At 38.8% G+C, this 16,410-nt stretch overlaps 1 protein-coding gene across 18 annotated transcripts in view; it reads right to left on the bottom strand.

Annotated features, from left to right (window-relative positions):
• Positions 1-341: 341 nt before the first annotated feature.
• The window catches only part of LOC18445721 (plant-specific TFIIB-related protein PTF2), a 59,296-nt gene continuing 43,227 nt past the window's right edge, over positions 342-16,410 (bottom strand). For all 18 annotated transcript variants that reach the window (XM_011629304.3, XM_088858224.1, XM_006855853.4 and 15 more), the window contains 4 exons: positions 12,825-13,363; positions 2,470-2,695; positions 789-908; positions 342-694 (listed from right to left, as the gene is read on the bottom strand). In XM_011629304.3, coding sequence (XP_011627606.1) covers positions 647-694; positions 789-908; positions 2,470-2,695; positions 12,825-13,363 — 933 coding nt within the window. In that variant the 3' untranslated portion in view covers positions 342-646. The remainder of the gene's footprint in view (positions 695-788; positions 909-2,469; positions 2,696-12,824; positions 13,364-16,410) is intronic.

Genomic DNA, 16,410 nt, shown 5'->3' with positions numbered 1-16,410 from the left:
CGAATCTCCCATCAAGTTTGAGTTCTTGAACACCTAATTACACTAAATACACACAATTGGACCTTTCCTTGAAAGGTGCAGTTTGAATAGAGCCAAGGCTCTAAACAATCAAATTAGAACCCACCTTCAAATAGTATCAAGAAATGTGGTTTTAATACTACAAATCTTTGACTAGCCTTTTCATCTTTGAATTATAAAATTTAAAGCTTTAAAAATTGCTTGAATAACTTAAAAATTGACGTTAAAAAAATACGTTTCAAGATGCACTATTTCCAAAACTTAAAATCTATTTTTTTCTTAAGTTCATGCATCTTTATGTTGAGATGATCAATTTGAGGATATTTTGGCATCAAAACAACCTCTTCTCGTGGAATTTTTTAGGTAAGTTTTAATTTGATTGTTTAGAGCCTAGGCTCAGTATAAACTTTTCCCCTCCTTGAAAGCTAGATAACAAGAGTTCTGCTCGCCAAACTCTTGTATTTGCTTAATTTACACAGGCTGGATTAGTAGAAACTTATCCAATTTGATCTTCATGATGGTGTGTACAATATGGCACAGTTGGTTCTCCAAATGAGGACCTCGAGCCCACAGTGTATAATAGAGTTATCTGCATCCCATGACCAGAATCAGGACCACGGCTTAATGCTCATTGTTTCCTTATCATTGATAACCTATTGGATAGCAATTTTGCCACCTGCAAGGAACATATGCCAGAAACAAACATTAGCCTATGTGACAACTGTAGAGAAATAGTAACAGGAGAAAAGTAACAGTGGGACCCCACTCACTTCATCTTTAGAACGTGTATAACTTCTGAACTCCTTATCAGAAATGTCACTATCAAAATCAAAGACGTATCGATCTAATAATGAGCGATAGTGGCCTTTCACAATTTCCTCTTCGCTCACCTGTGAATAAAGAAACACAAACATCACAACGACGGGTGCTTGACATACTTTCCATGCAGTTGCAAAAATATAAACGCTGTTTCCATCACCTTGGAACAAAGAAGAGAGTAGAAGAATAGCTGGATGGATAGATCTGCTAGTCTACTTCCAAATGATCATTTTTTAAATATTCTAATGTTGTGAGACACTTCAATCATCGGAAAGCTATGAGAAGTTTTCCTATGATAAAAACGACAAAAGAAGACTTAAATGTCAATGTTTAAAAACACATACATGTAACAAAGACTCAATGTTGCCCTGTCCAAGTTGTCGCTATAAGACTCAATTGAGTCTTAATAGACCCAGACGAGTCTTAAGATATGCTGGTAAAACGCTGTCAGGTCCTGAGGCAAGTTAACTCAGGTGAGTCCTGAGTCAAATTGCTGAGTTTAGAAACCCTGCTTAAGATGTACACTTTGTAAATACTCATAAATTCCTAAAAGACATTACTAAAGCTCATACAATCCTAGGCCATTCCCTATGCAAGGTGAGGCATCCTCATTGCTGCTCTAATGAGTTTGTGGATGTAGGTACTAGGGAGGGTACAGTACGCTCATAGGGGACATTATCGTAGCTATCCTCACTAAGCATTCCATGGTCCAATACTTGTTTGAGTGGAGATTAAATTATACAGTCCAGATATTGGTACAGACAATCAGTATAATTGCAGCAATATATTTCATGTCCAATGGTCTGTTGCCTTTCTTTTTCTTTGCTTACTGAGGTCAAAAAGAAGAAAACACTGAAGTTTACAAGGACTTGGCAGATGAATTTGAACTAAGAGAAAAACCTGGGGGTGTCAAGTGACATGGTAGCACCGCAGGTATGATGAAATGTCAAACTACGCGCTGGAAAAGGAACTTGGGGGTGTGCTTCGGGAGATCATCTACAAACAAATTAATAAAGCATTGGTTTGTGTTTGTTGAGTCTCTGAATCTGGAAACACGAAGAGGCAAGATTGCAGATTTGAGTCTAAGCTAAAGACAAGAAACAAACAGATCGATTGGTGGCACAGGGGACCTTTTCAAAAGATGCTCATGGTAAGGTTCAGTCTAATTTTTATTAACCTTTTTTTTCCATTCCTTCATATCATTCACAAAAAAAACCAACACCTAACCACATTGTAAGCAATTGAAGCATCATTTGAACTGCACATTTCATGCTCTCTTAGTTTTAGCATATTGATTTTCTAAAGATACCATGTCAAATAACATGATTGAAAGTGATACATTAACTAATAGAATGGAAATTCACAGACAGAAGAATCAGAAAGGCGTCGAGGTCATGGTAGCACCACTAGAGCCTCAGCTACTGGTCTAGGTTTTCATTCCCACTGACACATTCGAAAGTGACTAACTATATCTAGAAACAGGTAGGGCCCTGTATTCCCCACTTTTCAACCCAAAAAAAAAAAAAAAAGTATCAGAAACAAATACAATAGAATAATATCAACTATATTGGATAATTCAGGCAAAACCTTACATTACTTGCACAAGCAAAGGGTCAAGTAGATTACACATACCTGATGGAGGAGAAGGATCTCAATAATATTGTCTTCCCAATCAATATTATTTCCTTCACATCCACATTTGCGTTTTTTCTTGAAGGGCATGCATTGTGATGGGTAGTTACCGTCATCATCGTCCAAATCAATAGTCACACCATTTTGGCTTTCAGAAGTAAAAGAACTCATGGGTTTCATAATCTCACAGATCCGCAACTTGGCAGCATTTATTTTCTCTCGTCTCCTGCATACCATACACAAGATGTTTTAGAAAACATAATCTTGATTGCAATTTATAACCAAATAGAAAACCAATAAAAAGTGGACACACCATTGATCTGAGGAAATGGATTTTTATACATGTATAACTTGGAGACATAAAGGGGAAAAATGATAGCAAGAAATGATATAAAATTTTAATGGCCCATGATTCAAGTAAATCCTGGAAGTTGGGGGTGACTTGAAAGATTGAGCCACAAGTCATGTGCATTGAGATTTTTTAGGTGTCGCACAAAATGTTTTGTTTGTTTTTTGCAACAAATGAAATGGATGAATTAAGACATGCATTCCGCGACTCATCATCATCATCATTATCATAGCCTTTTCCCAATAATTGGGACCGGCTAATCTTGGTCCGTCATTCTGCTCTATTAAAGGCCATACCTTTAGTGAGGCCATAAGTCCCCATATTACTCAAATCATACTTAAAAGGATTTTTAGAAATATTAGAAAATAAAGGGGAAGCCTCACACCACTTCCAATTCCCAATCATGATGGTTTCCATCAAGTGTCATTATCCATGGAGCGGCTCTGTTGGATGGATCATAGTTACCAGAATCTCTCACCCCAAGTGGCAATTCCGTTTCAAAATCCCGATTCTGTAATTCCGTCAAGGAATCTTCATGAAACATGTTTCCTTGAATTAAGGAACCTCGATTCCACATTTTAGAAATCTCAATTCAATATTTGTGGGATCCAGATGCCACAACAGTGTAATTTTATATATTGTAATTTTGTGCTCTCTTATAATGTTAAAATTTCTATCACCGTCTCTCCATGAGTGTGTTTGTGATGTTTAGACTTTTAATACTAACGCTACAATACAATGTGAATATAAATAAACAAATATTATTTAATTTTCTCTTTCATTAAATGTACTCATTTTCATTTCACCATGTCAAGTAAATGCTATATTTTGAAAATAGAATTAGGGATTCCTAGACAATTTGTTTTTCTAATAATGCTAGAACTTGGTCGCTTTTTTTAAAGATAATTGGGGAAAAGATTTGGGTTTGATTTGAAATAAATTTCTAATAGTGCCAGAACTGGCGGTGTTTCTTAAAGAGATTTAGGTTTGATTCGGATTACAATATAATGCAACAAAATGGCATAAATAGATCACCATTTTCAACCATAAAAATGAAATCAAAATCTCTCTATGTTTTATAACCACCATCTAATGGACTATAGGTGTCTGTTAATTGTACTTAACCCAAACCTAGGTCACCCAACCTTGACATGGATATTCCAATTAAGGCTCAATACATCGATTTAAATAACAGGGGAACCCTTGTTTAGGTTTTTATGACCTTTGAGGATCCCAATTCCAATGCAAGGGGAACCATGGCTATGCATACTCAATACATTGATTCCATACTAAGAAATTCTTGCCAATGTTTTAAAATGCGGGATGTGGCCTGATGCATTGGAGGGGCCAATGCGAGTGCATCACCACGATACAGTCAATAAATATAAAAAATTCTACAAAATCTAAAAAATAGGTTAATGCATAGAAAAAAAATGAAAGTAATTTTATTGATTTGATTCAGAAAAGCCACTGATGTGGCTGTTTTTAGTTGTTTGGGGAGTATAATACCCCCCAAAACCCTTTTGCCTCCTTTTTTGGAGCTCAAATGTCCAAAATACCCATGCGCGAGGTTTTTTTTTTTTCCACGGAAATGACTGGCTACATACGCGGGTTATGCAGGATGCAGCCGTATATGTGGAGAGATGTGGCGCATATGCTGGCATATCTCTCCAAAGCGCATATGCGGCCTCTTGCGATGCGCTGCCCAGCACACAACGCTTTATGCGGCCGAAGATGCGGCCGCATTTTAAAACCATGATTCTTGCATAAGATCACTCTAGAACCTTGAACCTTTTGCTTATGGAACAAATTTCCTGATGATTTATGGTGGTGCGGTGCTAAACTCTCGGGTGTTGATTGCATAGATGTAGGAATCTCGATTCCAATTGGATTGAAAATCGATCTATAGAGGTAGGAACCTCGATTCCATATGGGTCGAAACTCAAATCCAAACTAGTATGAATTCCGATTCCAATTCATCTGAACTCGATCGCAAAGAAGTAGGAATTTTATTCCATTTGGGTTGAAACTCAATTCCATAGAGGTAGGCATCTTGATTCCATATAGGTTGAAACTTGATTCCGATAAAGTAGGAATCGAATTTCCAGCAATACCCCATGTACGAATAGCAATTTCGACAAAAAAAATCTTCCAAGCACCCGCGATTCTAATTCCTAAATTAAATCTCAAGCATTTCCAACAACTATGGGATGGATAATAGGTTTCTCTCCTCGACCAGATCTACAACCCGTCTCCCACCTGAAATTTGTTGATGACATAGATGCCAATGGAAGACCTATCACATAAGAAGTGTCCATTGAGTGAATTATCAAATGGTTTAAGACTGAGTGAATTGGGGCAACTAATCTGGATAAACGTATAGTCAGATTAACTCAGAAGTTAGAGGCACGAGGCTGATTAGAAGAAAATTGCCAAGGCTCTTGGAGCAGCTAATGAAGGCTTCTTAATGAAATATCAGGACTTGATGCTTTATATTGACACTTAAAGCAACTATAGAAACTGGTAATGATATGCCAACTGGAAGACTTGTAGGACAAAAGAGCAGGAGAAATAAGAAAATTCGTGATCACATTTTGATTGATCGCAACTTCAGCTTAAGATCTTGAGAATTTTTTTTTTTTTTGATGAACTGAATCTTGAATTAATTTGGGTAAAAGGTGTACAATTTGCCCTGCATGTATTAAAAAAAACTGCAGGAGATGCGATAACTTTATTTCCCAAAATTAAAGCCAATAACCAGATTTTTGATCAACCTCACCTAATCGAGCAGGCTATTATCAACTTCTTCAAGAAACTCTTCTGAGCACCATCAGGGCCTAGACTGCAAATGGTCGTCCTCTCTTGCAACTCCAATCCTCCTCATCAAGCCACCTGGCTTGAAAGAACCTTCTCCGAAGAGGAAATTCTCTTGGCTATCAAAGAACTAGGACAAGACCGAGCCCCAGGTCCAAACGGTTAGCTGCTAACATTTTTCAACAATTATGGCATACCATGAGCCCTGACTTGGTCGCCATATTTAATAAATTCCACGAGAGAGGGATCATAAACAAGGCCATAAATGCCACATTCATCGCCCTAATCCCCAAGATTGAAGAGGCTGAGGAACTATAAGATTTCCGTCCTATTAGCCTCATTAATAGCTCTAACAAAATTTTGTCCAAGGTCCTAGCTACCGGACTAAGGGCTATCCTCAGGTGGGTCAATTCCCCAACACAAGGAGCTTTTGTTAAAGACCGCCAAATCTTAGATGTTGCTTTAGCAGCGCAGGAATGCATCCACTCCCGTCACTTGGCTAAAAACCTGGGGGTGGTCATCAAATTAGATTAGGAAAAATTCTATGATCATGTAGATTGGAAAATCCTAGATGAAACCCTTTCCAGAACAGGTTTCAGCCAGCATCGGAGATCCTGGATCAGAGCGTGCATTTCCGTGCCAATATTTTCAGTGCTCGTTAACGGCTACCCCAGAGCAACGATGTCTTCTGCAAGTCGATCACGAGCATGTACAGATGTGGCTTCCTCTAAGGCTTCAACGAGGGGGCGAAATGAACTTGAAATACACCAATGACACCCTAATTTTCTGCAATGCTGACCCCTTCCAGATCGACAACCTAAGACTTTTTCTCAAATGCTTTGAGATGAGTACGGGTTTCAGGATTGACATGGCTAAAACAAAGGTGATGGGCTTTGCCCTTCAACCCCAACTTCTTTCTTCTCTAGCCAACAAATTGGGATGCAAGGTGGAAGATTTTCCCTCCACTGACTTGGGTCTGCCACTTTGCATTGGGAAACCCAAAACCAGCCAATGGAGTCACATTGTATACAAATTTGATTGCAGACTGGCTGACTGGAAGGGCAGATATCTCTCCCCCACGGGTTGACTCGCCCTTATAACGGCTACCCTCTCCAATATTCCTATTTTTCATGTCTCTCTTCCTCATGCTATCCTTGGTGGCTGACCATCTAGAGAAACTCACGAGGAACTTCCTTTGGGCCTGAGAGGGGGGAGAAAATACCACCTCATATCTTGGGCCAAAGTGCACACTCCCAAATCTCAAGGGGGCCTAGGCATCTGCAATCTCTGATCCAATAACCTAGCCCTACTTGGCAGATTGTGGTGGCGCTTTGCTACATAGGAGAACCACCTTTGGCAGGAGGTTGTTCATCACAAATACCACTGTGAGGAAGAAGCTTGGCTCCCAGTTGGCAAGGCTGGTCCCAAAATTATGCGAGTATGGAGGTTGTTACTTTGCAGTCTCCCTCACTTCACCAGCAACATCCGCCTCCACCCTCATTCTGGCCACAAGGTCGACCTGTGGCTAGGCCAAACCCCCCTTAAGGACAGGTTACCCCATCTTTTCCTAGTTGACCGGTACCCCCAGGCCACAATAGTTGAATGCTTCCAAACTTTGGGCCACAATAGAGTTTGGCATCCTAGATTCAAAAGGCCCCTGCTGGACATAGAGATCCCCGAATTTCTGGCAGTATCCTCCATCCTCCACTCAACTTTTATCCGACACCAAGGGATGGATGTCTCCGGCCCCCTCGGGTACCTACTATCTCCTCTTTTTGCAAGAATCTCCAAAGGTCCCCTTTCCCTACTCCCCCCCACCCCTCCACCAGGCCAGAGCTTAGTACTCCCTCATTCCCCCCAAGATCAAAGTGTTCAGCTGGGTCACATTCTCAGAAAGAGCCTTGACAGTTGACAGCCAACCGCTCTACCACTGAGCTATTGAGGAACAATGTGAGATTAGATCTCATAGAGTTCTACTCTCATTCTCAACCCATGACCAATATGGGCCCGAAGCTTCCTTCGTAACTCCCAGAACTTCTTTATAGTGGCTCCGTTCCATGCCTCATTTCATAGGGAGCCTCCAAGTGGCTCTATTTCATTATATTTTATCCATATCCCAATTCCATTCATTGAATATCCCTTTAGTGTCATTGACATAAGAGATGTCATTTCTAGATATTTCTATTTCTTTCTATATATGGAAAGTTAAGAAATCATCATACAATAATTGAGAAAGTGCAACAGAAAAAAAAGAAAGGGGGTTTCTGATGATTTTGAAATCTTTTCTACTAGGTAATCTATTATCCTTATGCATGAAGATAATAAATTCGGTACTTGTGGTAGGACTCTGGATTTCTTACCACATTCTCTATAGGGCCCTCTTATCACTTCCTTCTCCGAGCTATAAGGCGCCTACAGTTACCCAATAGGTGCGCTGGAAGAGGAGATCAACGCCCAACTCTTCATCCATTGCAACCTTGCAAGCTCTTTTGTGGGGACACTTCAACTATTTGGCTGGGTCTGGGTGACCCATAATATTATACCCCACACTTATACAGGCTTTTTTGTCCCCACCATGGTCTAGACATGGCATTTATCTTTGGTGAGCCACAGAAGCTACCATTCTCAAGGTCATTTGGTAGGAGCGCAACAACCGGATTTTTAGAGGAGAGATGACTACCTTAATGGCCTGCTCAATAAAGTCAAATCCTTGGTCACCTTCTCGACTAAGAATAACAAACTCTTTCAGAACTACCCTCTCTCGGACTTCCACCTTAATTGGAACAACCTGCTGACCCTTAGACAAGCACGCAACTCTTGCTATTCTATCTGGAGACCACAGGAGCAGGGCTAGGTCAAGCTCAACTTCGACAGTTGCTCCCTCAGCAACCCAGGCTCTGGTGGTATAGGGGGCATCTTCAGAGATTCTTGTGGTGCCACGCTTCTCTCCTTTTCCCATTGCATTGGCTAAAGCAATTCCCCTGTGGTCGAAGCTTTAGCCCTTCCCATGGGACTTCGCAAGTTCAATCCATCTTGGTGTGCAACCTTGATTATTGGGGGTGATTTCAAAAATGTCATGGCATGGGCATCTAAATCCCCCCCCTCCTCCTTGGAGATTGGAGTGCATTTCACGGTTCCACCTTTGCAGGGATATACGTGGAGGGGGAAGCCAATGCCGCAGCCGACGCCCTTGCTAAGGATGGCACCTCATAGAAGAACACTCAGGAGACTTTTGAGCACCTCTTTGAGCTTTAGACCTTACCTATTTGTTACTTTCCTATTGATCCTAGGCTTGTGTAGCATTTTTGGACCTCGTAAGGAGTTTTTGTATACGAACATCTGGTTTGTGGGTGCTTCAATCTTTTGTACGTCCGTTTCATCTATACATAAGTTAACTATTTCCAAAAAAAAAAAAGAAGCCTGCTCTGAATGTCCCTTTTTTTGCTAAAGTATACCAGAGAATTTGCCTCATGCAACAAATATGTAAAAGTAACATCTAAATTTTAATGACAGACAAGCTCGAAACTTTGATCGAATTATGTGTTTTAGGCAACAAGGACAGGGGAAGACCTTTTTGTCCCAAGGAATGACATTTTGGGAGTCGCCTTCAATCAAAAGAGAGGTTCTCAAATTCTTGTTAAACACTTAAGACCAGTGAGTAGTACTTGGGCTTCAGCTGAAGATGTGTCTGAGAAACCAACGGGACCTGAATAGGTTAACAGGATTGATCCCATATGGAGCCTAAACACTCCCGCAATGCCGGCCAAGCCAAGGTTGGCCGAAGAGCACCTGTCAAAGTTGAGTTGGGTGTAAAAAGACGCCGAACCTAATTAGAATGGTTGTCTTGTTTTTTGTATGAATTTTGTGTGTGTCTTGCCATTTTGTACAGATTTTGTTTTGGGCTTTCACTATATCAATATAGATCTAACATTATCAAAAAATAAAAATAAAAAGCCAAAACAAAAAAAGAAAGAAGTTGAGTTTGGTGACTCCAAACTCCGGTGGGTGATTGTCATTGGGGGCAGACCATATAACGTGTCTCCAACTCTGGCCCAGGGCAACCAAGAAGTAAAACCTGATAGATTTATGATTCCGGGACTAGAATAATGGTGGGTTGAGGCAATCGTAGATGGAGATTATTTTGCTCTTGCCCTCAAAGATGCACCTGCTCCAGTATACCCAGATGGACCAGATGCAGGCGAAAAATAGAAATACACAAAAGAAAAAGGGCCACTATAGCCACATGGACCCGATGGAGAATGGGAATGGGATACCTTTCCTCTACATACAGTCCCGGGTAAGTGCCTTGTTAAATACAACCAAGTAAACCAACCAAATGATTTGGAGGAGCAGGGGTGAACCCGGCCTTTGAGATCATGACAGGGCTTCCATTCGAGGTCATGGGGCACCATCGAAGGAGGAACCCAAGAATAAACCAGTAGTGGGCAGGCAGCAGACCAACTTGTCACTGCCTGAGTGGATTGTGTAGTGGTTTCTGAAGAATAGCCGACAATGACGCCAATTCTGTGGCTTCGTTGCCATCCAGGTTGTGCCTAAACCTAGCATCCATATAATCTAGCCTTCTAGTTACTCGTACTAGAGCAAGACAGTTGCTTCTGATCGGCAGCCGTGAAGATAAGATTTGGGAAGTCGAGCTCCAAGGATTAGAAGCTCAACTGAAGATCCACCCAAAAACACGTGGTCCCCAGTTTTTGCTACATATAAAATTGAATATTGGTTGAGAAAGCCATGAGGCTGCTAACAATAGCTTTCCAAGCTCATGAGCTTGACTAGTGGCTCTTCCTCTATGTAGCCAAAAAGCGGCTTCATAGCAATAATTGTGTTATAATCACCATTTGCCATAGGTGATCATTCTCTGTGTGGGTACTCCCATAGCTATTTGTCCAGCAACAGAGAGTTACATTCCCTAAGCTTTCTGAAAAGAAAATCTTGTTTCCTGCCATAGCCATATTTTGCTCCATGGTTTTTCATTTTAATGGAAAAAAAAAATCTTGTTTCCTGGGATAGCAAGAGGTAATCGACCACAGGCAATTCAAGTACTGAGCCAATTAAGATGCACACAGTCATAGCATTAAAAGTTACAAAATTATCTAATAGCCCAATCTCATTACATACATCGGGAATCAGCTTAGTTAACCCATAACTGTCTAGTGTGAGAATTAGAGTGATCAAATAACCTTGTAGAGCATGGAAGGCAAAAACACATGGAAGTTGAACATCATAATATCGAGAAGATGTTCGTGATTAAAGTACAGGTAACCACATTTTACGACTAACGCGTATACAAACAAGAAACTAAAATAATAGAGATAAACTCTTCAGACTAGCATGCTAACTTAAGAGAGAGCACTTAGATATTTGTTGGCTGACTCAAAACTTGAGTCAATTCAACAAACCTCCGGCTCAAATTGACCCATAACATGAGCTGGTCGACATGATGGGGTTATTGATGAAAAAACCCTTACAAGGCCCTAAGGAAGCACATATCGTTTTATATAACTTTGACCCAACACAATATTATTTTGACTATACCTGATTTTGCTCCAGTTTGGGTTGACAATGGGTCTTGAGAGACCTGATTGCATTTGGAAACTACAGAGATAGCATCAAAGTGGCATTGTGCACATAGCATGGGCAGCAATGGCAACTTTTCCCTCACACTTTTTCTCCAGTCAGATATGTCTTTAGCCCACTTTACTGTATCGTGTACGTAATCCATCAAGAGACTAATGAACAAAATATTCTCACATCACACAAACTAAGAACTTAATAATTCTAAATCACAACCAAGAGCAGCAGAGCTCCTTTCCAAGTCACAAGGCAGAGTTCATCTTGAAAGCTAACAGTTGCTTAATGGGGTGGAGTTGAACTAAGTGATCAGCAGGGAAATTCCTTTATATAACGCCAACAAATAAACTCTCTTCATAGAACAATCCATTCAAACCTCTGATTCAAGTATACCAGATTAAAGCTCTACATTCCCAGCCTTTCTTAAAAACTATCAACATGAGAAATATCTTAACTTTTGTTCAAAAGAAAATTTCTTTACTTAAAAGCAGGGATTGGAAAATCGCCGATCCGGATAAAGATTCGTTTGTGACCATGCCGATTCCTAGTCAGACTAAACGCTTTGATAAACATATAGAATATAATATATATAAAATATACCCATTGGCAAGTATGGGTGGCTGAAAGTCACTTGGTCGGAGGTTCAGCCCTCCATTTGATGCTCTAATTGTACTTATCATTATTTTCTCAACCGATAATATTACATACTAGTATACCACATATTATATGGTATGTGATATTCTAGCAATTAGTTGGAACAGCTTAGTTGGCTAGCGTATGTGGCTTTATAGCACTTGGTTGGAGGCTTGAACCCTCCCTAAGCACTAATAGTATAATCCTCCCTTTATTTAGGTTTCTCTTCTATTTTATTATTTTGCCCTATAGCTGATCCAGCTGGTCCGGTTCGCCACTCGGGATTAGGATCGGTGATTGGGCGAGCCGCCCCACCAAGCCATATTTTAAAACACTACTTAGAAGTAACAGCTATACGAGAAATTCTTATATAATCAGATTGCTAAAGGCTTTGGAAATATCCTAATTCCTTTTTCTTGAAAATGCATTAAAAAAATGATGTATCTAAAAATCCAAATATTAAAAGCTTATAGGCATATTACATTTTGCACTAATAAATAAATGGGAGGAGTTTGGCCTAAGAAGGGTGAGGACCTTAAACTTTCTCTTAACTCATCCCAAGCCCAGGTAAAGGAGGTGGGTTGTGTTAGGTAGGCAGTCAACATAAAATTTGTCAAAACATTCTATGAATCCTGAATCGAGGTCATCTGCTTATGCTAAGGTGTTGCATGTAAGATATGCACTGTACCGGAAGGTATGGCACTCAATAGAGCAAAATGGCCGACCAAATTTCATGTAGCCGACTCCAAATAGTTGGGAAAAGGCTCTGATGATAATGATGATGAAATAAATGGGAGGAGTTCAAAACTCACAATGTGGAAGATGCTTACTAGAACCTTTCAATAAAGATGCAGCTGAAACAATATTATAACAAATACACAATGCACATGGAAATATAATCAATATTGTAAACATTACTCATACAAAAAGGAATAAGATATAAAGAAACTCCAATCTTCAAGAGACATACCTCATAGATGCATGCATATTTGCTAGAAAAGATGGAGGTAATATGTTTGATCCAACATCGCTCTCCAGAATTGCATTTATTGGAAACCTTTCTTTCAAACCCATGGACGTATTAGCATACCTATCAAATCTACATTCTAAAGAAGATTGGATAGCATTAGTCTTTCGCTTCTTTACTTGACCCTCAAGATTTTGGATTAATGGTTTTACTGATGGACTCCTATTTAAGAAGTCGAAATAAGTCCTACACAGGCATTCTTCTGATAGCTTGAATTTCATGATATCATCATTGCCAAAAATTTGCAATTCATTATTCTCATGATTACTTGTGCTTGCTACATTAGAAAACTGAAGTTCTCCTTTAGGATGCCTAGCAAGAACATAATGTCTTGCGTTTGTACGCTCTTGTAGCATATCTAGAGCTTTTGAACAAACTGACTCAACATCAGCAGTATGTGATCCAAGAGTCCTTAAGTCAGCAGGTAGATGAGATGCATCTTTTCCTTCCAAAGGTTTTGATTTTGACTTCATCTCCATATACTGAAAATTTAAAAACTAAATATTACAAATCAGCAGTAAAGAGATGGCCTTCATAAAAAGAAAGAAGAGATATAAAAGCAAGCAGAGAAAGATAAGATGTAAGCACCAAAACAATAGTGGCCAAAATCAACAAGAAAGCAAAAGAGAATCATTGGAATGTATTACTGTGTTTAGAATATCAAAAGATTCAAAACAAACAATGGATAATATCTCTTTCACAGAAATCTACATTTCTGTTATGGTATGATCTAGAAAAATTTCATTATGCACATAAAACAGAACTTGGAAAATGAAACCTCAACCAAAATCTGAGGTATGCAGAGGCACTCTTTTGCTTCTTCTTTTATTAAGAAAGACTTTCATTGAGAGAATGACAGGGATGAAAAGCAATAAAAATCAACTACTACTCCGACAGCATACATCTAAACTCAAAACCATGTGTATCCCCACCAATACACAATATGATACAAATATTACACATCATAAGTTAAAAGTAATGAGTAACGTTGACTTTCAATACTAACCCTCAAGATGGAAAGAGAAGCATAGATATCTTGCTTCGAAGGAAGTCAAATCAAGTTGGCCATGGGACAAGGCATTGGATAATATTTCTAGCAAAAACATCTATTATTCAATTTATAGGCATTAGTAGTGACGTAGTGTGATCCTCTACCTTATCTTTGACGGAGTAGAGGCAAGCCACCGCCATATGTTTTGTCCTTTCACAATAAATTGGATTTGGAGCAACATGCATGGGACTCATATTTTCGCAAAATACGTTTACCAGTCTAGATTAAGCAGAGGCCATAGCCCACTTTGTTCAGTTAATGCCCTTGATCCATCAAGGAATTATGGTTTCTTTTGATTCCAGGCAGCTAGTTGCTGCCTGCACTTACAATATCTTGCGCCTTGTCATTACTAGCTGCCTAAACTTACAATATCTTGTGCCTTGTCATAGAATTCACCATCTTGGTGTGCTGCCCAGTTCCCTTGGCGTATCTTGTAAAATCAGATACTAGAATTCCAAACACACTAAATCCATTTATTCATGACATGTGGAACTTCTAAACGTGGAATATGTCCATGCATGAATCCATTGAACAACACAAACAGCATTGTGGTTCCCAGTATTGAACTAATGAGAAATAAATTTATCCCCAAGTTGAAGTTATGACCTAGGATAAGTTAATGAGACTTTCCCCCTTCAGCCTATAAGTTGCGGTTGGCTTTAAGCAGTGTTTCAAAACTCAGCTGAGTTGACTTGGAATCGGATGAGTAACTCGGCCAAGTAGTGGTGCCCATACTCCGGAGTATGGAACTTGTACATTAGTCGGGAAACAATGTTCACTATACTCCGAAATACAAGGGGGGCATATAACCCACCCCATTTCATATTTTTCTTCACATATTTGCAGCAAAAACCTTCATTTTGATCCAAATTTACAAAATATACTAGAAAATTGCAACGTCTAGAATTTCTAACATATTTTGTAGAATGATTGATAATCATTGCAACTTTCTAGCATATTTTGAAAAGTTACAAAAATGCCACAAAATGCATGAATAACACAAACAATAGTAGAAAAAGAAAAAGACATCATTTTTCTCACATCTGGTAGATCAAAGAAATTGCTGTTGTTTTTTTTTTTGGCCCAATTTTGAAAAGCAATGATTTCTCTGAATCCAATGTTGATCCTTGATGAAAACCAAACCTGGCCTTATCTTTGTGTTCTTGATCATACCATAGGCTAGTTGTTCCAAAAAAAAAAAAAATCGACATCAGACTTTTTTAAGAACCTTGGATCTCTTATATCCAAATAGGAACCCATAATTTGTTTGGGGGTTTTGTTTCACTTTCCAGCTGCATAAAGAAACTCTGACAAGGATTTGAAGCCTCGACTCGCACTGAAGACAGATCAGGCAATCGGCCTCAAAATTTCAGGTAAATCCTATTTTTTGTGATTTAAATATGTAAGATTGGTTGAATTTTTAGGATTATCAATCATTCCACTATAATTTGTGTCATTCATGTATTTTGTGGCATTTTTAGTTAAATTCTATTGAAAAACCTTTTTGGCTAGAATTTCTTTTTCACAATTTCTTGTACCCAGAGATCCATTTTGATGACTGTAATTGTTAGAAATTATAGTTTTAAGTTTTTTTAATGTTATGATAGTCATTACATTGTATTCATATACCTATTTCTGGATTTAGCTTTCTTCCATTGTGTTGGAAGGAGAATTTTTATCTCAAAAGAACCAATAATTCAAAGTTATAGATTTTTTTGTATGCATAAACTCAATGGTGATTTTGTTTTAAACTCAATGTTATGACTTACAATTTTTTATGTTGTTTGCTGCATCTAGGATCTATATTTTGCATTTAAGAAACTCTGTTTTTACTATGTCTAGGAGGAAGTATTTTGTGGCTAATGTTTTCTATTTATTGCACTAGGAAATATTTTTGCAACTAGGAATTTTGAATATTGACTATTTGTATTGCATCTAAGAACTATTTCTTGCTAATAGGAACCATTTTCTATTTATATCACTTACCTTTATTTTATGTTCTTCTACCATCTCGCTTAGACAAAATATTTGCTAGTAGGAGCTAATTTATATTAATGGGATTTATTGTTTGTGAAATTATAATAAGTACTATTTTCTTTTGCATCTACGGACTATTTTTTTGTTAATAGGTACTGTTTTCCTATTAGAAAGCATTTTGTTCTAATAGGAGCTATATCAGTAATAAAACATTGGTTAGGAGTTCAATTTTATATATTTTGTAGGCTTAGAAGTTGATGAGTGAAGATCTAGCATGGGAGCAGACAAGGAGCACATTCAGAAATCATTGGAGGCAGCACAAAGAGAAGACGTGGAAATACAAGGTGATTGAGGAGATAGGCAATGAATACCATGCACCTACTAGAGAAGATGAGAATGCAGAGTTTCTGGCCCATATGGAGCAGACAAGGAGGGCTAGTCTAGCAGAGATGGATAATCTCCATATTGGACAAATGGATATTGACGAGATAAATGCTAGAC

Source organism: Amborella trichopoda, chromosome 2, assembly GCF_054954075.1.
Source record: "Amborella trichopoda isolate Santa Cruz 75 chromosome 2, AtrichopodaSantaCruz75HAP2 v2.0, whole genome shotgun sequence".
Classification (NCBI taxonomy): domain Eukaryota; kingdom Viridiplantae; phylum Streptophyta; class Magnoliopsida; order Amborellales; family Amborellaceae; genus Amborella; species Amborella trichopoda.
This window is presented reverse-complemented; position numbering and strand designations above follow the sequence as displayed.